Source organism: Pristis pectinata, chromosome 24, assembly GCF_009764475.1.
Source record: "Pristis pectinata isolate sPriPec2 chromosome 24, sPriPec2.1.pri, whole genome shotgun sequence".
Classification (NCBI taxonomy): domain Eukaryota; kingdom Metazoa; phylum Chordata; class Chondrichthyes; order Rhinopristiformes; family Pristidae; genus Pristis; species Pristis pectinata.
Window position 1 is genome coordinate 3,770,912 of NC_067428.1, and position 24,275 is coordinate 3,795,186.

The following is a 24,275-nucleotide window of genomic DNA, read 5'->3' on the forward strand; positions in this document are numbered from 1 at the left end:
GGCCCAGTCCCACATCCACAGGGTGCCCCTGTACCTGGCCCAGTCCCACAGGGTCACCTCTACTGGCCCAGTCCCACAGGGTCCACATGTACCTGGTTACGTCTAACATCCTCAGGATGCACCTGTACCTGGCTCAGTCCACAGTGTGCATTTGTACCTGGCCTAGTCCCACAGGGCAGTCCTGTAACTGGCTCAGTCCCACAGGGCAGTCCTGTAACTGGCTCAATCCCACATCCACAGGGTGCACCTGTAACTGGACCAGTCCCACATCCAGAGGGTGCACCTGTGCCTGGCCCAGTCCTACAGTGTGTCCCTGCCACTGTCCTAGGCCCATAGCTGTCCCCTCCTCCCACATTTGACTGCACTGCATGATCTGCCTTTCTCCTTGATGAGAAAGGAAAGGGCAGGGAACCATCTTCGACACTTTCACCCACCTGCTATCCAGGCACATGCTGCAGCTTGGTCTCGGTGTATACCAGGTGTGTCATTGTCGCTCTGAGGGCAGGACTTTCCACATAGTTCACTCCTTCCATGGAACCTCAGTAATTTTCATATGTCATCTGGCAGTTCAGGATCATATCTGGAGATTTTGCATATACATATACTTCAAGCAGTGTATGGGGAAATTGTGCCAGGAAGAACCAGTACATGTGGTGTATTTAGGTTCTGGAAAAGCTTTCAATAGGTTTCCCACACAGGTTAATCAACACGATTGGGAGGTTACACAGAGTCCAGGATAACACCAACAGAAATTGAGAATTAGTTATCAGACAAAAAGCAAGGAGTGGGACTAACAGATGAGACTTGGATGACTTGAAGTGATCAGTGGGGCACAAGTCAATTGGTGCTTGGGCCCAGCTATTCGTCTTATCATATTTCCAAAGTTGCTGATGATACAAAACTAGGTGGGATTGCGAGTAGGGAAAAGGATGTAAAAAGACTTCAAAAGGATGTAAATGAGCTTGAGGGTGAAAACATGGTAACTTAATGTGCAAAAATGTAAAATTATCCACCTTGGTGCACATAACAGAAAATTGGTGTAATTGATATAGATATTTATTAGTCACATGTACATCAAAACATACAGTGAAATGCATCTTTTTGCATTACTGAGAATGTGCTGGGGGGCAGCCCGCAAGTGTCGCCACTCTTCTGGCGCCAATGTCGATGTTCAAAGGCACCCAAGCGTCCTTGTACACAAGTCACTGAAGGTCAACCTACAGGTGCAGCAAGTGATCTTGAAGACAAATTATATGTTGGCCTTTATCATAAGTACTGGAATAAAGATGCCACAATGCAATTCCATAGGGCCTTGGTAAGATTGGATCCAGTGCACACAGAGTTTTGCTTTCCTTACCTGATGTATACTTGCCATAGAAACGAAGATTCACAAGTTTATAAGAATGAAAGATAATCTCCCCAGGGCTTATGAAGTGCTTACAGGGTTTGACAGGCTGGATGCAGGGATGATATTTGCCTTGTTTGAAGAATCTCAAACTAGGGCATCAGTCTCAGAATAAGGGGCAGTCCAGCTAGAACGAGGATGAGGAAATCTTTCTTCACACAGAGGGCAGTGAACCTATGGAATTTTCTACCCTGGAAGGCTGTGGAAGTCATTGATCCAGTTCCCAGTCCAGTGCCAGTTCCAGTCTAATCTCTCAGTCTGTTCCTACCATATCCTTGAATTTAAAAAGTTCTACTGAGGCAATATCTTTCATAATTTGAGGATATCACAATGCACTTTACAGCTAAAGTGCTTTTGAAATGGGTCTTAATGAGTAGCTATTTACTCACAGTAAACTCCTACAAATAGTAATAATGACCAAGTTTGTGACATTGATCAAAAAAATTAAACATTTGCTGTCTCGGCCAGAAATCATCATCTCCAATAGTGCAACACCGGACTGTCCAGATTTTGTGCGCAAGTTTCTGTTCTGCGAGTGTCAATGCATAATTTTCTGGCAGAAACCCAACCCAATCCTATTCTCCTCACGCCCACAGCAATTGTTGTTGCATTTAAGAGCAAGGTAGGCAAAAGTAATGAAGAAGCAATTAAAAGGATCTGCTACCTGGGTGAAATGAAGGTGCTTATGAGAAATTTTGCATGATGATTTATCTATGAATTGTGCTGGGGTCATTTTGAAAGTTTAAGGTACTGTATAAAAAGGTATTATTGTTGTTGAGGCACAAAGCAGAAGGCCTAAAGATCTTCTGAGGTAACCAGGAACAAGGTAGCAGCTGAATAATGGAACCCAAGTTCAGAAGGATTTCTTCTCAAGCCTCCTGTCTCATGAACACAACAGAATTCACCCCCCCACCCAAATGACACATTTAGAAATAGGTTTCCATAATGTAGGGCTCAGGACATCCCACACACTTAGTTCGGGTACAGCCACTGTTATTGCAGACAAACCTGATACACAAAAGGCAAATAAGTGACTAACTGGATACTCAGATACCTTCTCACCTCTTCAAAGGTCACAGAACATCACTTACATCCCACTGACTCAAGAGCCCAACATCAGTCAGACTCCACTCCCAACAATGGAAGATGCAGTTCCTTTGCAAAACCTCTTGTGCAATTTTGGCACTTCCTTTGTTGATATTTCTCTCATTCATCCAATAAGCTTTGATGGTCACATTTAAAATGAAGTATGTTTCAAAATAAGTTCAGCTTTGGGCTATATACAGAAAGGGATCTGTTACCAGGATGCCTCTCACTTATGCAATGTACTGCAGGCAGACTAACAACCAGTTTCAGGTAATAACACTGTGATACACGTGGACTAAGATCAAAAACTAAGTAAATGTTACAGATAAAAAGAATAAAAGCTGGTGTTAAATAACATACAGGATAAGTAACTCACTCCCAAGGTCATGTGACCAGCTACCATTGTGTATTCATCGTTACACAGCTGATCAGTGTAGAATGAGCTGTTTATTATCTTTCTGTAGAGTTAATGTACAACTTCAAAAGCAACGTCAACATAGAAAATTATATTTACAAAGCGCCACGACGTTGAGAAATCCATCACGAGATGCAAGTCACTTCCTGTCACGCAAGCTAACAGAGGAACAGTGACAATCTATTTTGTTTACTACTGATACAAAAAGTACTGAAAATAACAAGAGCAACCCCAATAATAATAATGTCCAAAAGCTGCATCCATCTCATTTAGTCCAGCTGACTTTAGGAATATCGTAATGTTCTGTCAGGGTATCCAGGTGTCTGTTAAACTCCTGCAAGAGAGGCAAGGTTACAAGTCAGCATTTTGACCAGTGGAAGGTACTTGGCCACCAATGGGTCAAGCCCAGAAGCCGGCGGTGGAGGGGTGTGGCATGGATCTTTGGGCAAAGTGAGAGGGGCCAAAGGAATGCTGCAGGCAGCATGTATCGCACGACTGGCATTTCTCTCCCCTTCCCCCCTAAGTTAACTTTTCATCATGTGTCTGTGTGGGCCACAAACTGCCCACACTGTATAGCCATTTAGCCCTGCTACTGCAGGTACGGTTTGCCACACTACTTGCTACAGAGATATCATTTAAACAATTATTGAGGCTGACAATTGAGCTGAGGCTTACCATCACTCATGGCCAGCCCTGGGCTGCACACACAAGACCACAAGTTGAGGATGACTGCACACAAGCAATATGGGTGTCAGATGAAGACCAGGCTCACTGTGGCAGCTGGGAACATTTTAAACCATAATATTTAAAGTATAGTTTGAAATGTCCTGCAGGCAGCAGATTTGGAGCATAATCTCCAACTTATTTCCCCATGTTGTACCCAGGCCCACAACCCACACGGTCATCAGCTACTGCATTAATCCACAACAACATCTGCTCTTCATCCAAAACGACATGTTCATTCCTCGTTGCCAAAAATATATTCAAGGATGGTTGGGTCCAATTCTGGAACACTATAAGTCTTGGGGTGTTCTACATATCACTGTGACCTGGGTTACGAGAAACACCACCAGTGAAACAGCGGCTCAGCACAACACACAGGCAACATCCAAATATTATTACGTTGCTAATGCTGCTAATCTTTTGTTTTGTCAAAAATGTAGGGGTGTGATTTAAACTATCATGCGGCAGAAACAGTTTGACGTTTTAAGGGTGACTGAAATTCCAATTTTTGGTGAAGGAGGAAGCAACAATTTGGTAACGTACCAAGGAAATTTTCAAACCCCTTTTATTGGGCCATCTGGAGCAAACTGATGCTTTACAGTCTTTATCCAGGCTGGTATTATCTGCAAACTCAATCTAATTTAACTTTCAACTTCAAGGTCCTCCACAAGTCATACACCATATGGAAATATAGCACCATTTCTTCATTGTTGCAGGTCCGTCCCCTCGAACACCCTACGCAACAACACTGTGGGAGCACCTTTATCACGCAGGCTGAAGCATTTCAAGCTGGCAGCTCAACGCCATCTCCCCAAGGGGAATTGGAGAAGAGCAACTACTGAACTTCACACGTGCCAACAATGATTTATAAAAAAAAGCCCCTGCAAACACCAGTGTGGTTCAGAATGACCCACATGCCATTAAATAACCACATTTAACTTGCAGATTTTTCTTACAACAGAAATATTTAAGAGGTTGAAGATAAACTTCAGTAAACTGTGTCACTATTCTGATTTTCCATTTGGTATTTGTATTCAGATTATTTTATTATTTCTTGCCGTATCCCTTGGCGATTTAATTTCATTTTTTCCTGTGCCCTTAAGATAATTAGAAACTGTTCTCCTCTACCCTTCATAGTTCTTTGCACTTCATATATATTTCCTTAGTTTCAATGCTGACTATATTTCTTTATTCATCCAGGTTGTTCCATTACACTCTACTTTGTTTCTTTAGCCGAATTTATTTTATTTTATTACAGTCTACTGCCATTTTACCATCTAAACAATTAAGAAATTAATTTTCTTCTGTTCCATTCTCATCATCCCTAAACTTTCATTGGTCGCTGTCTTACTTATGTCCTACTCAAATATTATTTTAAACCTTGATATACTGTGATCACTATTACCTAGATAGTGGAGATACAAAAAATTCTGCAGATGCTGGAATCTGGAGTAATACGCAAAAAGTGCTGGAGGAACTCAGCAGGTCAGGCAGCATCTATGGAGGGACCTGCTGAGTTCATCCAGCACTTTTTGTGTATTGCCTAGATATTCCCTGATGCTTATTTCTCTTACCTGCTCTGATTGAATAGCAAACTCATCAACAAACTCCAAGACCTGGGACTCAACACCTCCCTCTGCAACTGGATCCTTGACTTTCTGACCAACAGACCACAATCAGTGAGGATAGGCAGCAACACCTCCAGCACGATTATTCTCAACACTGGTGCCCCACAGGCTGTGTCCTCAGCCCTCTACTCCCTATATACACGTGAATGCGTGGTCAGATTCTGCTCTAACTCCATCTACAAGTTTGCAGGTGATACCACCGTAGTACGCTGTATCTCAAAGAACGATGAATCGGAGTACAGGAAGGAGATAGAGAGCTTAGTGACATGGTGTCATGACAACAACCTTTGCCTCAATGTCAATGTCAGCAAAACAAAAGAGCTGGTCATTGACTTCAGGAAAGGGGGCGGTGTACATGCACCTGTCTACATGAACAGTGCTGAGGTCAAGAGGGTTGAGAGCTTCAAGTTCCTAGGAGTGAACATATCCAATAGCCCATCCTAGTCCAACCACGTAGACGCCACGGCCAAGAAAGCTCACCAGTGCCTCTACTTCCTCAGGATGCTAAAGAAATCTGGCACGTCCCCTTTGACACTCACCAACTTTTATCGATGCACCATAGAAAGCATCCTATCCAGATGCATCACAGCTTGGTATGGCAACTGCTCTGCCCAGGACCGCAAGAAACTGCAGAGAATTGTGGATACAGCTCAGCGCATCACGGAAACCAGCCTCCCCTCCATGGACTCTGTCTATACCTTTCATTGCCTTGATGAAGCAGCCAGCATAATCAAAGACCCCATCCACCCAGGTCATTCTCTTTTCTCTCCCCTCCCATCAGGCACATACCACCAGGCTCAAGGACAGCTTCTATCCCATGGTGACAAGACTATTGAATGGTTCCCTTATACAATGAGATGGACTCTTGACCTCACAAGCTACCTTGTTTGACCCTACCTGCAATGCACTTCCCTGTAGCTGTGACACTTACTCTGTATTCCGTTACTGTTTTTACCATGTACTACCTCAACGCACTCTGTACTACCTCAATGCACCGTGTAATGAATTGATCTGTACGATTGGTATGCAAGATATTTTTCACTGTACCTCAGTACAAGTGACAATAATAAACCAGTACCAATTTCTAGATCTAGAAATAACTTTTCTGCTTAGAGGATAGACAAAATAAATCTTGGCCATTTTCAATGAATTTATAAAAGCATAAAATAAAAATGAATTTCTTAATTTTAAATGCCAACAGGATATGTGCTTTTAAGCTCTTTAAATCAGCTTACCTCAACACTCTGTTTGTGAGTTTTCGATGCCTTCTTTAGGATCCTTTCAATTTGCTGCAAAAACATATCAGGAGGAGAGTTAAAAAAGCAGGAAGAAAGTTAAAAGAAGTGGGCCACAAACTCTATGAAATTACTTAGAGGGGCGAGGATACAAATCTGCATACAGTAGAAACCACTGAGAAAGGACTAGTACAAGGTGAGGGGGCAGGGGGAGGGGAATGTTGAGGACTGGGTGTGTGGAAAAGGGGTGTTGAGTTAGGGAATAATGCATAAGTGCCCCATAAAGCCCTTTAGCACAAACTTAGATTAAGCTGCCAGGGTAATACCCAGCTGGATAAAGACTGAACATCAGTTTAGTAGACAGTAAAAAGGTGACTATTTTATTAGTAATTACCACATTTCCATTTCTGCAATTTAACTTTAACCTCTCTGCACAGAAGCATTTATGCGTATGGAGTGAGCCCATGTGGATGAAATTTTTCTACTTCCTTTTTGACCTTTCCTGCTCCATTTTAAACATTCCTCAGTCATTTCATCCTTCTCTAACCAGGAATCTGTATCGTCTCAAAAAGAACACAAGAAAACAGGAGCAGGAGTCGGCCAGCTGGCTCTTCAAACCTGCCCCGCCATTCAGTTCGATCATGGCTGACTTACCCAAGGGCTCAACTCCTCCTGTGTACCAGATCCAGTCAGGGGTCCAACCTGACACTGAACTAACAAAGCAATTTTCCCCTCCGTAATAAACCTATGCTCTTTTCTCAGGTGGGAGTCCATGCCTGTGGTTCTATACCATCTTTTCAACGAGGTTCTCCTGCTTTTATTTCAGATTGCATCTGCCTGCAGATTGTTTCTACTGCTTTCCATTTTCTATTCTAATACAGATGATAGCATGGAAACAAGCCCTTTGGCCTATCGAGTCTTCACCAGCCATCAAGCATCCATTCACCTGGGAAGAGTTGATGGGAATGTGGGAAGAATAAAACGGAATTATACATTAATAATCCCATTTTATTCTTCCCACATTCCCATCAACTCCTCCCAGATTCTGTCACTCACCAAAACCCCAGGAGCAATTAACCTACCAGCCCTGTGTCATTGGGATGTGGGAAGAAACCGGAGCACCCAGGGGAAACCCACACAGTCACAGGAAGAACATGCAAGCTCCACACAGACAGCACTCGAGGTCAGGATTGAACCCCGGGTTGCTAGAGCCATGAGGCACTTGGTCTACTAGCTGTGCTGCCCTTTCTCTGACAGCACACGTCCTGTCTCTGTAGCCTCGGGGCTGCATCTTTCCCTCCCTTCAGGAGACGAGCTTTACACAAATGACAATTTTCACATCTTCCTGTATTACTCACAGAACCTCATTCCTGTTACTTCTCCTGTCCACTGTATTCAGTCCACAATCACATCACTTCCAGCTCGAACGCAGAGGACAAAGACATAAAGGCTAGCTTGATTTTGTTTTAATTTCACTCTTTAAGGGTACTGACTGTGGTTCTGCACTACTTATAGGTTCCCTCTTTTTATTCACTAGGTGCAATAGCTCACCCGTTTCTCTTGCATCTTGTCGAATGCCTTCTGCGCTGGAGTCCTCTTGTCTACAGATGCTCGTTTATTTTCTCCCCCACCCTCACACTGCTGCTGGTTTGAGGTGATCTGTTCCAGCATTTTCTTGGTTTCTTTATTCTTCTTCTTCTTTCTGTTTTTTTTTGAAAAGCAAGCACAGGAGACCTCAGCTTCAGTATTTGTTTCAGAATCTGACAGCGAGGGAAGCAGGGAGAATTGGAGAAGAAAGGGATCACGGTATGGGGAAAGAGGAACGGGTAGAAGCAGAGGGTGCAAAAAAATGGGTGGGGAGGGAGGGAGGGAGGGAGCAGGTTTACCAGGGTGGGAGAGATGGACGTGGGTGAGAATGAGACAAGGTGATGGGTTTGCCAGTGAGGAGAGAGTGGGTCTGCAGGTGCACAAGAGAGTTTGGTTATATTTAAACATTTTCAAAAAACGGACAGAACATAATAGCACTAGTTTTGCAAGAAAAAAAATAGTAGGCACCTTCATATAGAATGAAGCCAAGTTAAAGAAACAAATGCTGCACCACATGACCATGAGTTTCTTGGGGATGACATCTGGCTTTGGGCTCACCACTGGAATGTTAGAATTGCATCCAATGGTTGCAGTTGCACTAAATCTGACAGAAATTTGTCACAATTTCAGGATAAATGCTCTCTGAAATATCAATCATTACTGAGGAACCTCTTTCAGACACAAAGTTATGTTACATATGGAAATTAATTTCTTCATATTTAATTGTAGATGAAGATTTACAAAATATTCAGTTTTAACTCTGTGGTCTTCTTCCTCCTGATCCCTTTACCCTTACCTGATATTTCTTCATCTTTGGTATTTAACTTGGCATTGAATGTACACTTATTTTCAATCCTCCTATCAGCCCCCCTCCCTCCCCACCTTCAGACTCTACACTCACATGTACGCTAGGGGCAATTTACAGCAGCCAATTAACCTACCAAACCACACATCTTTGAGATGTGGGAGGAAACTGGAGCACCCAGAGGAAACACACGCAGTAACAGGGAGAATGTGTCAGCCCCACATAGCTAGCACCAGAGGTCAAGATTGAATTGCTGGAACTTTGAGGCAACTTTGCATTTATACAGTGCCTTTCATCTATTTCATGCAGTCCCAAAGTACATTTAAGTTATGGGAATACTTTTTAAAGTGTAGTATTTTGAAACGTAATAAACAAAGCAGTCAATTTGCACACAACATGCTCCCACCAGCAGGAATGTGACAGTGATCAAACAATATAAAAGAGTGAATAATAATTAGAACCATGGAAAACTACAGCACAGAAAACAGGCCATTTGGCCCTTCTAGTCTGTGCTGAAACATTATTCTGCTAGTCCCATTTACCTACCCCCAGCCCATACCCCTCCAGACCTCTCGCCCATGTTTCTATCCAATTTACTCTTAAAAGTTAAGAGCGAGCCCACATTTACCACATCAGATGGCAGCCCATTCCACACTCCCACCACTCTTTGAGTGAAGAAGTTCCCCCTAATGTTCCCCCTAAACCTTTCCCCTTTCACCCTAAAGCCATGTACTCTCGTACTTATCTCTCCTAATCTAGGTGGAAAGAGCCTACTTGCATTAACTCTGTCTATGCCCCTCATCATGCCCGTCTATGCCCCTCAATTATTAGCTAAAACACTCCAAGTAACTCATTCTTCAAAGTAGTGCCATGGGATCTCTAACACCAATTCAGGATGTCAGACAGGACCAAAAGATGGCATTTCCAGCTGTGTTGCACTCACTTGGTACTGCACAGAAGTGGCACTGAGAACCTTCCGGTTAGAACCAAGAATGCTACCAACTGAACCATATAGGGATGTGTCCCAATTGGTCACACCCAGTTAACAATATCAGATCACGCATTCAGCAAATTGTCACACTGAACAAACCTAAAAATGCAAACAAAAGAAACCGAAGTGTAACAAGCAACCGATGCTCTCCAATGTCCTGCCGCAGAATCCACTTGAAACTTCCCATACACTGACAGACCAGTCAGGATTGGGTTATATGTCAAGAAAGGACAATGAATGCATGAAGAGCAAATATTTATAAGCACACATACCATCTTATCCATGCACATTCTCCAAAACTTAAATTATTTGATGATATCAACATGAAGGTTCAACCTCCACCAATGCTGCCGACCTGAATGTTTCCCACATCTTATGTTTATTGTACCAATATTATGAAACATGACCAACACAAGTCGGGATAGCGATAATGGAGACACAAGAGGTTGTGCAGAGGTGTATCTTTTTCTGTGCAGGAAGAGCCAGATGGGCAATTCAAACATTTACACTGCCACTCAAGCAATCGAAGCCCCAGACTTTCTGAGAGGCTCCGACTGCATCCAACAGCGAATTCCAACCTCCTGCTGGAAAGTCTAGGCACTGATCTGGCCCAATTTCACTTAACTCCTTCCACTTCACCACCTTTGAGGTAATAAAAACCCGTTGGGTTGAATAAATTTAAATGTATTTAGCTGCTTTAAGTTAATATGCGGTGTTTGAATGTAAAATACTCCAATTAATCTTTACAATTCAGAAGATCCTTTGCTGCTCGGGTTACATTTCCAGCCGGAATCCCTTAGACTCGGGGATCCGGCCCTCGCTGGGCTGGGGCACCTGCCCTCTCGGTTGCTCCGACCTGTCCGAGGGCCGGCTCCGCCGACCGTGCCGCAACGCCCCAGGACGGGCCCGGCCTCAGTGCTCCGTCTCCCGGCACTGGATCAGAGGGCAGGACCGCCGGCGGCCCGCACACCCCTGGCCTCTCCGGGCAACCAGCCGCCCCGCCTCAGGCTCAGGCCCAGGCCCAGGCCCAGGCCGCGGCCTTCCCCCGGCCGCAGTGCGCCGCATGCCCCTGAGGGAGAGCTCGGGCCTCGGGCCCGCCGACTCCCTGCCCGCGCACGGCCCCGGCTCCTTACTTCTTGACGCCCAGATCAGCGACGCCTTTGAGCCGGAGAGCGCCGCGCTGCACCGCCTGGTACTCGGCCATCGTCGGCCGCTCCGCGGATCTGGCCCCGCCCCTGTACCCCATGGCCCCGCCCCCTACCCCTGGCCCCGCCCACCAGCTCCTCGATCCAGGCCCCGCCCCCTGTACTGTGCCCGCCCCCCCCACTCCTGGCCCCGCCCACCAGCTCCTCGATCCAGGCCCCGCCCCCTACTCCTGGCCCCCGCCCACCAGCTCCTCGAGCCAGGCCCCGCCCCCGTAACCCTTGTCCCACCCCCTCTACCCCAGGTCCCGCCCACCCAGGATCTGGGCCCCGCCCCCTGTACCCTTGGCCCCGCCTACTGGCTCTGCAAACCTGCCCCCCATCCCCCCCTCCCCCCCACCACCTACGCACACCTGGGATCCAGGCCCGCGAGCCTGGCCCCGTAACCGTGTACCCCAGTCCCCACCCACCCGTGAACCTGGCTCCGCCCCTCAGTACAGCAAGCCACACCCACATAGGAGCTAAGCCCCACCCACACCGGACCGAGCCCCAGCCCGCAGCAGCACAGCCCAGCCCTCAGCACAAGCCCCGCCTACCCATCCAGGGCCTGTGAGCAACACCCCTGTACTAGAGCTCTACCCTCGGGAACTGGGAGCCACGCCCATCTGGCAACTAGGCTCTGCCCCCACACCATGAGCCCCACCCTGTTCCACAGCTCCACGCGACCGATGACCCATGTACGTGTGACACATCCCCCAGGATCATGACCCTTCTCCCCATCCGCAGTATGGGTCCTATCCTGCCCCCCGGCACTATTCGTCCAGCAGCACTCGTGTCCTGCTCTCAGCACCGCATCCCCCGCATTACAAGTCCTGCCCCACGATAATGTACCCCACACTGTGAGCTCCCCCCCACCCCGGCAAAGTGAGCTCCTGGGTACTGTTACCTTGCCCTACCCCCCTAAGGACAAGCAAGCCCTGCCCCTTGGCACAGAACCCCATCCTGTTCCACCCCTGGAACTGCAATGCTTGCTCCCACCCCTCCTTCCAGCCACATCTTGAGGCTGGTCCAGACCCACCCTGCCTGAGTCCTGCCTCTGGCACCACATATCCCGCCCCAAAATGGTGAGCCCCAATCCTAGGCGTTACAAGCTCCACCCATCGCTCCTCAATCCCCTCACCTGTTGGCACTGTGAGCCTTATCATGCCCTTGACCCACCAGCATGCTCTGCCCTTGCCACCATCACTGCAAATCCCACCAGTGGCACAACGAACCCCTCCCTCAATACAACAAGACTTGTCCTGCTCTCCTTCCCTCCCCACCCCCAGCACTGTGAGCCTTGCCCTGTATGTGATATTGGAACAATCAATCACGTTTGTTGAAGGGGCTTGTTTTAAGTTGTGTACTAAATGAAGAAGATAAGTGTTGTGCTTGAAATTCGCACCATGTCTGTGGTGTAAGTGCATGGATGTAACAGGCCTTCATTCGGCACAAGTAAACATGTGAGAGAGATCAGGTGAAGCAATCTCACCAAAACTCCTCCCAGACAAACCTGTGCTACACCTGGCAGGAAGATCTCTGGCAGCCTTGTGCTGCTCACGGATACCATCACCTATGTGCAGGATAGGGGGTGGAGTGGACACTTGCATGGTCATCTTGGACTCAGAGCAGACCTTTGACAGGATATCACAAATGTACATGATGGGTGTCCTCTCCAAAATGGGCTTTGGGGAGGGGATCAGGAATTGAATCCAAATCAGTGGGTGGGAAACAGCTAGCTTTCCCATCAAGGACACACAGGAGACGGCAGATGCTGCAACCTGGACCAACACACAATCTGCTGGAGGAACTCAGCGGGTCAGGCAGCACCTGGAGGGAAATGGACGGTCGACTTTATGGGTCTGATGAAGGGTCTTGACTTGAAGCGCTGACTGTCCGTTTCCCTCCAGATGCTGCCTGACCCAATGAGTTTCTCCAGCATCCTCTTTGTTGATCCAGCTTCCCCACCAAGTCTGGAGTAAGGCAGGCTCTCCCCCGTCTTCTTGCGTGTTGCATAGAATCCTTTGCTGAATCCATCAGTAAGAACACAGGCACCAGAGGGGAGCGGGGTGCAGGGGCAGGGGGAGGGGGAGGGGGAGGCACTCAGATCAAAGCCTCCCTGTGACCAGTTTGAACAGGCCTCGAGGTCAAGAGTCAACCACAGGAAGGGCAAGGCCATGCTCTTTGGCAACTGGCCCAACTGTTCCTTTAACCATCAAGACTGACTACCCGAAGGTACTGAGGATCAGGATCAAAGGAATGCGGGTGTGCTAGACCCAACAAAAACTGGGAACATGGGAGCGGTGTAGGAACCTGGTGATCAGGTGCAAGGTGCTCTTGGTGTGGCCAAACTAACTGACTATCATGGAAATGTTCCCTCAGAAAAACAGTTTTGTCCACGAGGCCATCAGGCAGTGATCAGCATGGACCTTCCATTCCCACTAACCATCCCCCTCTTACGGCATCCCCCCCTCTCAACCGCAGGCGATGAAACACTTGTCCTCTCACTTCTTCCCTTCGCACCATCCAGGGACCCAAACAGTCTTTCCAGGCGAAGCAGCCATTCACTTGCACTCCTTCCAGTTTGTGCATGGCATTCAGTGTTCACAGTGTGGTCTCCTCTGCTTTGGAGAAAATCAAACGCAGATTGGATGAACATTTGTGTTCAGTCCTCGGGGGGGGATTCTGAGCTTTCCGTTGCTTGCCACCTTAATTCTCCACCCCTCTCCCACTCCCACTCTGACCTATTGGACTGTGGTCTCCTGCACCGTCTCAGTGAGGCACAGCGCAAGCATCCGGGCATATTGCAGCCTTCTGTACTTAATATTGAATTCTACAACTTCAGGTACCTGATTTCTCTGTCCGTATCAGTTGTCCGTCTGTGATATTGGCACGGCTTGTCTGTTGCTTTTTTTTTCCTTTTCTTGTTTTAACTCTGGAAGAGGAGGGAATTCCCAGCCTGATCTTCTGGGCATGTCTTCCTGCTCTGCATTTCACAACTCCTAAATTCTTTTGTCTATGTTCTCACTCTCTAACTGTTCCCATTCACCCGTTACAACTCGGGTGTAACCCATGGTCACCTGTGTTTTACCCTATCGGAGACATCTCCCTCCCCCACCCTTCCTGCAGCTTAATGAGCTTTTGTCCGCTTCACAGTTCTGAAAAAAACAGTTTACAATCTGAAACATTAACTCGATTTCTCTTCCCACAGATGCAGCCTGACCTGCTGAGTATTTCCAGCCTTTTCTGTTTTTATTTCAGATTTCCAGCATCTGCAGTTTTTTCTCACCTTTCTCTAGGTGCCTTATTTTATTTCCAGAACCATTGGCCAAGCTTTCCAAAGTTCACATTTGCTCCATCCCAGTACTGAACCAATATATCCATGTTGAGGAACCACTCATTGTCTCCAGAAATCCTGTGATCAGTTTCCAAATCACTTACCTTGAGAGTTTTTTACACAGAGAGTGGTGGGTGCGTGGAACACACTGCCAGCAGAGGTTGTGGGGGTAGATACATTAGGGACATTTGAGAGACTCTTAGATAGACACATGAATGATAGAGAAATGGAGGGCTATGTGGGAGGGAAGAGTTAGATAGATCATAGAGCAGGATAAAATGTCAGCACAATATCATGGGCCGAAGGGCCTGTACTGTGCTGTAATGTTCCATGTTCTATGTTCTGCGTGATACCGCAGTTGCTGTTTCAGTGGACAGCGGTCGTTGTTTATGAGGCTGAACCATGTGATTTCAAAATGGTTCGCTGCTTGTAAGTTCCAATACGTTCAGCAGAAATAGGTTGAAGGCTGTTTCTTGCTTACGTCAGTGATTCCTGTATTAACTATATACCCTCTGACTACTTCCTAACAGCAAGGTAAGGAGGTTAAAGAGAATTCCATTCTTCTGCCTTTAGTAGCTGGGGGCATCTTCAGTGCTAGAGTGAGGGATGATCAATAGGCCAAAAAATGGAAGAGCTCACACTTCCCAAGGGGTCATAGTGGTGGATAGTTGGGAAAAGGTAGGCATAACGTCATAGAATCAGAGGAAATTTCTGATACAGGAGGACGATTGCCACAGTGCCTGTGCCAAACAGAACAGTGCTATCCAGCATACGCACGGGATGCTGGAGGAACTCAGCAGGTCAGGCAGCATCTATGGAGGGAAATGGACAGCCGACGTTTCGGGTTGCAGACCCTTCATCAGCTGTCGATTTCCCTCCACAGATGCTGCCTGACCAGCTGAGTTCCTCCAGCATCTTGTGTGTTGCTCCAGAGTCCAGCATCTGCAGTATCTTGTGTCACCATTTTGCTACCCAGCATCATCCTACTTCCAAAGGTTGCTTCAAACATTCCCCTGAGGAATTCCTGGAGGAATCTTCTAGAGCTAAGGTGACTAGCCCCGAAGGACCATAAAGAAATTATTTTTTTACAAGGTATGTCTGGTGCCAGTACAGAGATCCCTCCTTGCTTCCTGTTGACCTCAGTTTTACCAGCACTCCCTGATTCCACACTCAGTCAGACGTCAAGGGCAGTCCTCTCACCTCACTGCTGGAGTTCAGCTCTTTTGTTCATGTTTGCACCAAGGCTGTGACAAGATGGAGCCCAGATGTCCTGGCAAAATTCAAACTGGGTCGCTGTCAGCAGGTTAAAAGTGCCGTTTGATAAAACTATCAACAAGAACACCTTTCACCAGTTTTATCAATGAGGGGAGATTGATGGGTGGATTGGTTTTGTCCTGCTTTTAGTCAGATTTCAGTCCAATTCGTATGTCCAGTACAGTACAAATATCAGAATTGGCTTGCCCATGGAAGACAGAGGGTAGTGGTCGATGGGACTTATTCTGGCTGGACGTCTGTGACTAGTGGTGTTCCGCAGGGATCCGTACTGGGACCCCTGCTGTCTGTGATATATATAAATGACCTGGATGAAAATGTAAATGGGTGGGTTAATAAGTTTGCAGACGATACAAAGATTGGTGGTGTTGTGAATAGCATAGAAGACTGCCGAGAGATACAGCAGGATATAGATCAGTTGCAGATATGGGCGGAGAAATGGCAGATGGAGTTTAATCCGGCCAAGTGTGAGGTGTTGCACTTGGGGAGATCAAATGTAGAGGGACAGTACACAGTTAATGGCAAATTGATGTACAGAGTGACCTTGGGGTCCAAATCCATAGCTCCCTAAAAGTGGCTGCACAGGTTGACAGGGTGGTAAAGAAGGCGTACGGCACGCTGGCCTTCATTAGTCCAGACGTTGAGTTCAAGAGGGAGGAAGTTATGTTGCAGCTTTATAAAACTCTGGTTAGGCTGCACCTGAGTCCTGAATGGATGACCCATTAATTTGAGAGTGTTGACATCCCATCCAAGGAAAACATCTTCCCTACATCTACTTATTGAGTCACGGAAGAACTTTGTATTTTTCAGTGAGATCACCTCTCATTCAATCTGGGCCTAGTGTGCTTAATCTCTCCTCACAGGACAGTCCCACGTACCCCCAATCCCAGGAAATGAACTTTTGCTGCGCTCTCTCTATTGCAAATATATCCTTAAATAGGGAGACCAGTCCTGTGCACAATATTCCAGGTGTAGTCTCATCAGGGCCCTCTGTAATTTCAGTAAGGTCTTCAATAAAGGCCAACGTACCATTTACTTTCCTAATTGCTTGCTGTACCTGTAGTTATCTGCAGCGATTTGTCTCCAAGTCTACCTGCGTCCCTCTGTACACTAACACTTTTCAAGCGGGCAGCACCTGTGGAGGGAAATGGACAGTCGGCGTTTTGAGCCGAGACCCTTCATCTGGACTGAAGGAGGAGAGATAGCCAGATAGTGAGGGGGAGGGACGGAGAACGAGCTGACAAGTGATAGGTGGATCCGGGTGAGGAGGGGTGATTGGCAGATGGAATCAGGTGGGGGGAGGGAGGGAGGGGTGGAGACAGTGACAGAGGCTGGGAGGAGACAGTGGAGACAACAAAGGGCTGCAGATGACCGAATCTGATAAGAATGGAAGTACTACATTGGATGTTGGGTGATTCTTTTCCCAGAGGTTGTAGGCCCTCAGGATACACTGCCGGCTGCTTTGGATCTCTGCACTGTTTAAATGCTGGGGCTCTGGAGTCTTGGTGGGATGGGGTGCAGGATGGGTGGGTTTGGGGGACAGTTGTGGACATCCAGCTCGGCCATTGACCTGTAATGGGCTGACTCTGTCCCAGCACCGGAGAGGAGCCCTTTTCCGCCTCGTTGCTGTTTTGGTCTCCTGGTCACCCAGTGGGAGAGGGGTGACGGCATCACTTCTGGGCACGGCTGACGGATGAAAGGACCGGCCTCGGCGCAGGAGGGCAGGGCCATGACATCTGAGGGTGGGAGATGGGCGTGTGGTGACAACCATCCAAAGCTCTTCATTAACCTTCAGAAGAACCTTTGGACCCCATCGGATCATGAGCCCTGGCACCATGACAACACTCGGCTAGGGAGCAATGAGAAGCTGGAGCCACTCCCTTCTTACCTTATCACTATTGTGAGTGAGCTACAGCCATAGGCCTAGAGATTTGGCTTGGGGGTGCCCCAGGAAGTCACAGGGTTTTTCCAAGGTTCACAGAGCCAGAAGTGATGGGTTCCTCAGAGGAAAATTCACCACTACTCTTCTGGCACTTGTGGTCTCTCCTCGCTCTTAAGGTCCCTCACATTTGGATTTGGGTTTCATCACCAGTGGAGAAGTGACGGGGAAAGGTTAGCACAAAACCTTCCACTGAAGCCAGTTACTTGTTTCTCACATCTCCTACCTCCAAACAGGGTCTAATTATCACATCATGGAAAGTTATAACATAGTAAAAGGTCATTCAGCTTTGGGGTTTTACAGCCATCTTTTCTCCATACCTCAGTAGCCTCTACTTCCTCAGGAGGATAAAGAAATCCGACATGTGCCTTTTGACCCTCACCAATTTTTACAGACGCACTATAGAAAGCATCCTAGCTGGATGCATCAAAGCTTGGTTCGGCAACTGGTCTGCCTGAGACTGCAAGAAGCTGCAGAGAGTTTCGTGGCCACAGCTCAGCGCATCATGGAAACCAGCCTCCCCTCCATTGACTCTGTCTACACTTCTCACTGCCTCGGTAAAGCAGCCAATACAATCAAGGACCCCTCCCACCCCGGACATTCTCTCTTCTCCCCCCTCGCATCAGGCAAAAGACACAAAAGCTTGAGAACACGTACCACCAGGCTCAAGGACACCTTCAATCCCGCTGTTATAAGACTACTGAGCGATCCCCTTGACCTCATGATCTACCTTGTCATGGCCTTGCACCTTAATGTCTGTCTACACTGGACTTTCTCTGTAACTGTAACACTTTATTCTGCATTCTGTTATTGTTTTCCCTTGTACTACCTCAATGCACTGATGTAATAAAATGATCTGTATGGATGGCATGCAAAACAAAGTTTTTCACTGTACCTCGGTACATGTGGCAATAATAAACCAATTTATTGACGTGTAGGGATATTGTAAAGTAGGGAGATGGGAACTTCCCCCAATGATCTGCTGGAACCTTCGCAGCTCAGTGAAACCCTGGGAGAAATGATGAGACTGGGAGGGTTTCTAAAGATTTGGCTGACAATGAGGTTCCGTCACCCATTTGTCCTTTCTATTGTTTTACGGTAAATTTGTGCCCCTTTTTTACTGTCTCACCAATCATCAAGATTGAACTGCTTAAGAAAGCCTTTGGGTTGGGCCATGTACTCCCATCGGAAAGAATTGAGGATTGCATGTGACAGCCTCAGTGTTTGATGAAATGCAAATGTAGAGTGATTACTACAGATAGACTATTTATATCATGACTGTCAGCTGTTGCTCGAAGTCAGAAGATCATGTTTTCAAGCCTTACTTTGAAAGCCCAATACTTTGATGGACCATTGCACTGTTGGGCAGGAGGAGATTTCTGAACTGTGGAGGTGCGAGGTGCACCAGACTGTGTGCCCTCACTGATATATGTCAATGATCACATTGCGTTATCTTGAAGAAGAGCCCAGAAGCCCTCCCTAGTGTTCTGGTAAATACTTATCCTTTAACCAACTTCAATAAAAGATGGTATAGCCATTACCAGATGGGTGTTTATGGGATCTTGCTGTGCACTGATCGGTTGCTGCGTTTCCTGCAATACATCACTAACCATGGTTCAAAAAAACAGTTTCAGGTCATGAAGTGTGCTGCATAAATGTGTATCTTGTAAAATTGACTACAAATCAGGCTTTTCGATGTACCAGCACTTTATGTTTCAAAAATCCAAAATATTAAACATTTTAGCAGCTTCTAAGTTCACCGGCAAGAATAGCATCCGCATTCATGCCATTCCATGACAAAATAAACACGTAGTACGCACCAACCAGAATCCGAGAAATTCCCAAACATTCCACAAGGTTTCACTGGCAGTAAGAAAGTATCAGTAGTACTTCAGGAGGTCACAGGTTCCTGTACAAGAGCGGCAGCCAACATACATCTGCTCAGGAGATAAAGAAAGCCACATCTGGAGTATGGGACAGAGAGCTGAGGAGGCCTCAGCAAGGACAAAGCAAAACGGCCAAAGTGTCATAAGTCCCTCACTCCCAGGGCCTTGGAGGAATTAGAGATGGAATGTGACGGAGCATGGGACTGGATGGTCCTCTGCCGGGGAGGTTATCAGCAAGGTAAGGCCTCCATTCCCACATCTAACAGCTCTGCTGGCCAACAGTTGTCTGCCAGGGTCCCTGTTCCCCACTGGGAGTCTAGGGCTGGCAGCAGTGATTGGGGCAGCGGTGGGAGGGGCGAAGCAGTTTCTGCAGCCAACTAAAGATTTTGGGGGTAAGGGGTGTTGTAGTGGGCACGATTGGTTAAAACCAAGGGCCAGAAATCACCTGAAGGGCCAGCGGGCCCTGGTGAACTGTGGAAGGGGGACCAGGAATTAGCCACCCCAGATCCATGGTGGATCTTTTACTGACTGCCCAACAGTTCACGGCCCAATGTGGGGCAGAGGCTCTGCGAGGGTGTTTCAGGCAGGCTGGACCGCTGTGGCCTCCTCCAGCCCCAGAGCCAGGAGGCAGGGGGAGGGGAGGGGCAATGACCTCGAGCTGTTGCCTGGACACCCTCCCTGCTGCTCCTACAGCCTTTGCCCTGTCACCCCCTCAGTCTCGGGGGGAAACCTCACAGGAAGGGGGGGGCCCCCGGACAATCTCCTTGCCTAGGCTGCCAGGAGAGGTTCTGCTGCTCTGTATGAATACTTTGCTTAAAGAGGCTAAGCACTCAGCCCTACCACTGAGGCTGCTTAACGGGAATGCATTTAAGTTTTAAAAAGCAGGCACAAGAAATGTGTAGGATCTCACACTCAATCATAACTTTAAAAAGAGAATTAGATCAACGGGTTAAAATATGCAGGTGAGGGGGGAAGGGAGTGAGACTAATTGGAAAGCACTTTCAAAGACCCAGGCACAGTGGGTTGGTGCTGTTTCGTTGGATGCGGTGAGGTTACTTGAGTGTACAGAGGGTCAGAGATGTGGTGAAATCTCCAATCTGCACTGCAGGGTAGAGGGGCTCGGTGAATGCCGCCTGCTGGAAACTGTGTATCAGGGTGAGCTTCCTGTCTGACACGCTGTAGAACAAGATTGTTCCGGCCTCGAAATCCACATATACTCCCACCCTGGAAATGTTCCCCACTGTCAGCTTGGTGTCGTTGTCATCATGGAGAGCCAGCACCGAGCCCACCAGCGAGTAGAGACACCACGACTTGCAGTTCCTGCCCAGCAGGCACTCGGTGCCCTTGCCCTTACGGCTGATGCTCTTGTAGCAGAGGCCGATCTTCCAGACACCGCTGTCCCCTGTCACCTCCACCTCCCAGTAGCAGCGGCCCGCCTGCACCGCCTCGGCACACAGCAGCTGCTGGCAGCAGTCGAAACGCTCCGTGTTCCTGGCCACTGGCTGCCTCTTGGGAGACAGGGACACCGTCCTGTTACCGTCAGACAGGATAAACTGGGCGTGGGCCGTGTTGAGATCCGGGGTCAGGCGCAGTCCATCTGTGGATACAGAGACTCATAGTGATAGAGCAGGGAAACAGGCCCTTCGGCCCAACTAGTCTATGCTGACCAAGACACCCATCTAAGTCAGTCCCATTTGCCTGCATTTGGCCCGTATCCCTCTAAACCCTTCCTATCCATGTGCCTGTCCAAGTGTCTTTTAAATGTTGTTAACGTACCTGCCTTACCCACTTCCTCTGGCAGCTCGTTCCATATACTGACCACCCTCTGGGTGAAAAATGCTGCCCCTCAGTTTCCTATTAAATCCCTCCCCTCACCCTAAACCTATGTCCTCTAGTGCTCTGTCTCAGAGGCCGACGTCGGAACATCCTTCAAGAGGGTGAAACCTTGCAAGGCGTCAGGACCCAATGGTGTACATGGCAGGGTACTGAAAATCTGCGCCGACCAACTGGCTGAAGTGTTCAAGGACATCTTCAACCTCTCACTGCTGCAGTCGGAGGTTCCCAACTGCTTCAAAAGGGCATCAATCACACCGGCGCCCAAGAAGAGCAGGGTGAGCTGCCTCAATGACTATCGCCCGGTAGCACTCACATCTACTGTGATGAAGTGCTTTGAGAGGTTGGTCATGGCTAGAATTAACTCCTGCCTGAGGACCTGGACCTGCTGCAATTTGCCTACCGCCACAAGAAGTCTACAGTGGACGCAATCTCACTGGCTCTCCGCTCTGCAATGGAGCACCTAGACAACAGCAAAACATACATCAGGCTGCTGTTTATTGATTACAGCTCGGCATTCAACACTATCATCCCCTAAGTACTGATCACCAAGCTTCAAAACCTGGGCCTCTGTACCTCCCTCTGCAACTGGATCCTCCACTTCCTTACCGGGAGAGCACAGTCAGTGCGGATCGGTAGTAACATCTCCTCCTCGTTGACAATCAACACAGGCACACCTCAAGGACGTGTGCTTAGCCCACTGCTCTACTCTCTCTACACTCATGACTGTGCGGCTAGGCACAGCTCAAACGCCATCAATAAATTCACCGATGACACCACTGTTGTTGTCAGAATCTCAGATGGCGATGAGGAGGCGTACAGGAGTGAGCTAGATCGGCTGGCTGAGTGGTGTCGCAACAACAACCTCGCACTCAACGTCAGCAAGACCACGGAATTGATTGTGGACTTCAGGAAGGGGAAGTCCGGAGAACACACACCGGTCCTCACTGAGGGGTCAGCGGTGGAAAGGGTGAGCAGCTTCAAGTTCTTGGGCGACAACATCTCAAAGGATCTATCTTGGGCCCATCGCACTGATGCAATCACGAAGAAGGCACGCCAGCTGCTCTAATTCATAAGGAGTTTGAGAGGATTTAGTATGTCACCGAAGACTCTTGCAAATTTCCACAGATGTACAGTGCAGAACATTCTGACTGGTTCCATCTCCATTTGGTATGGAGGCTCCAATGCGCAGGATCAAAACAGACTGCAGAGGGTTGTAGACTCAGCCAGCTCCATCACGGGCACAACCCTCCCCACCACCGAGGACATCTTCAAGAGATGGTGCCTCAAGAAGGTGGCATCCATCACTAAGGACCCTCACCACCCGGGACGTGCCCTCTTCTCGTTACTGCCATCGGGGAGGAGGTACAGGAGCCTGAAGACCCACACTCAACGTTTCAGGAACAGCTTCTTCCCCTCCGCCGTCAGATTTCTGAACGGTCCATGAACCCAGGAATACTACCTCGTTATTCTTCTTTTGCACTATTTAGTTTTCTGTCTTTATGCCTTGCACCGTACTGCTGCCACAAAACAACACATTTCACAACATGTCAGTGACAATAAACCTGATTGTGATTGAGTCCCCAACTCTGGGGAAAAGACTGTGTGCATTCACCCTATCTATACCCCTAATAGTTTTATACACCTCCGTAAGATCACCCCTCATTCTCCTACACTCCAATGAATAAAGTTCCATGGAAAGGATCAGAGGCCATGATTCAACCAAGTTGAACAAGAATATTCTGGCCTGCGCTACGATGAGAAAATAAGAAACAGAAGCAGGGAGAGGCCATTCAGCCCCTCATGCCTGCTCTACCATTCATGGAGATCATGACCAATCTTTTACCTCAGTGCCACATTCCTGCACTAAAGCCCCGTCCCTCGATGCCTTAATACGTAATCAATTGCTCTCTTAAATAGACTCAGGAACTGAGCCTCCACAGCCCCTCGGGGAAAGAGTTCCAAAGGTTCCAAAGATCTTGTTGGGAAAATGTCTCCACTTGTGGCATTGATGGGGTAGATAATCTTTTTCCCAGGGTGGAAATGTCAAATGCCGGAGGGCATAACTGTAAGGTGAGAAGGGGAAAGTTTAAAGGATTTACGAGGCAAGTTTTTTTTCCCCCACACAGAGTGGTAGGTGCATTGCCAGGGCCGCTGGTGGAAGCAGATATGACAGTAACGTTTAAGAGGCATTTGCGCAGGCATATGAACAGGCAGGGAATGGTGGTGTACAGATCTTGTGCGGGCAGATGGGATTAATTAGATTGGCATGGTCAGCACAGACACTGTGGGCCGAAGGGCCTCCTCCTATGCTGTTCTGTTCAGTATGGTGAGCCAGCCACTGATTGTATGTCACAACTGGTGTATTGATCAAAGCCTGAGATGAAATAAAATCAAGCTTTCTATTCCTCTCATGTTACTCTATTCCTTGTACAGTATCACTGAGCCCAAAATTAGTGCAAGACACCATCCCTGCCTTGAGCTTGGAGAAGCTGGAATTCTACATTTACATCCCGATACAAGAAGCCATTAGTGTCAGTGCTCCTGATCTGTGGGACAGAGTTGATGTGCATCCTCCTGTCCACTAAAGGGAAATGATCAGAAAGTTGATACCTGCCAGGGAGCTACCACACGTGCTGAACTTTCCTTCCGTGTTTCTGGACTGGGGGAAAGTCAGATACAGCCAAACTTTACTTTGCAAAGATTGTCCAGATGTCAGGTGTCGTCACAGTTTGGGATTCCCTTCTCAGCCCAGGATATGTTTATAGTTCTGTTTTCCACTCAGTCTGGGACTTCATTAACATGGAAACTTGGGGCTGGGAAGGAAGCCACTTGGCCCATCGTGTCCATGCCAGCCAAAATGGAACCATTTTGATGCTCCCACTTCCCAGCTCCTACAGCTTACAGCCGTACAAGTCCTCATCCAGGTACCTTTCAAATGCTGTGAGGGTT

General features: G+C 47.8%; 2 protein-coding genes across 2 annotated transcripts in view; both read right to left on the reverse strand.

Annotated features, from left to right (window-relative positions):
* Positions 1 to 1,040: 1,040 nt before the first annotated feature.
* Positions 1,041 to 11,115, reverse strand: fam32a (family with sequence similarity 32 member A). The gene is made up of 4 exons (XM_052038050.1): positions 11,009 to 11,115; positions 8,044 to 8,194; positions 6,493 to 6,546; positions 1,041 to 3,240 (listed from the first exon to the last, which is right to left on the reverse strand). Exons 1-4 carry the CDS (start codon positions 11,077 to 11,079, stop codon positions 3,172 to 3,174), a joined length of 345 nt encoding a protein of 114 aa, XP_051894010.1. The 5' UTR covers positions 11,080 to 11,115; the 3' UTR covers positions 1,041 to 3,171.
* Positions 11,116 to 19,371: 8,256 nt separating this feature from the next.
* LOC127582698 (tripartite motif-containing protein 14-like) overlaps positions 19,372 to 24,275 on the reverse strand; it is a 24,797-nt gene continuing 19,893 nt past the window's right edge. The window contains exon 5 of the mRNA XM_052038263.1: positions 19,372 to 21,087. Coding sequence (XP_051894223.1) covers positions 20,543 to 21,087 — 545 coding nt within the window. The 3' untranslated portion in view covers positions 19,372 to 20,542. The remainder of the gene's footprint in view (positions 21,088 to 24,275) is intronic.

Excerpts from the sequence above, each read along its gene's own strand:
- fam32a (XM_052038050.1), bottom strand. The coding sequence starts at position 11,079 with ATGGCCGAGTACCAGGCGGTGCAGCGCGGCGCTCTCCGGCTCAAAGGC. Across the intron at positions 6,547-8,043 it reads ACAAGATGCAAGAGAAACGG|CAAATTGAAAGGATCCTAAA; the intron begins GTGAGCTATTGC and ends ATGTTTTTGCAG. Across the intron at positions 3,241-6,492 it reads CTCACAAACAGAGTGTTGAG|GAGTTTAACAGACACCTGGA; the intron begins GTAAGCTGATTT and ends CCTCTCTTGCAG.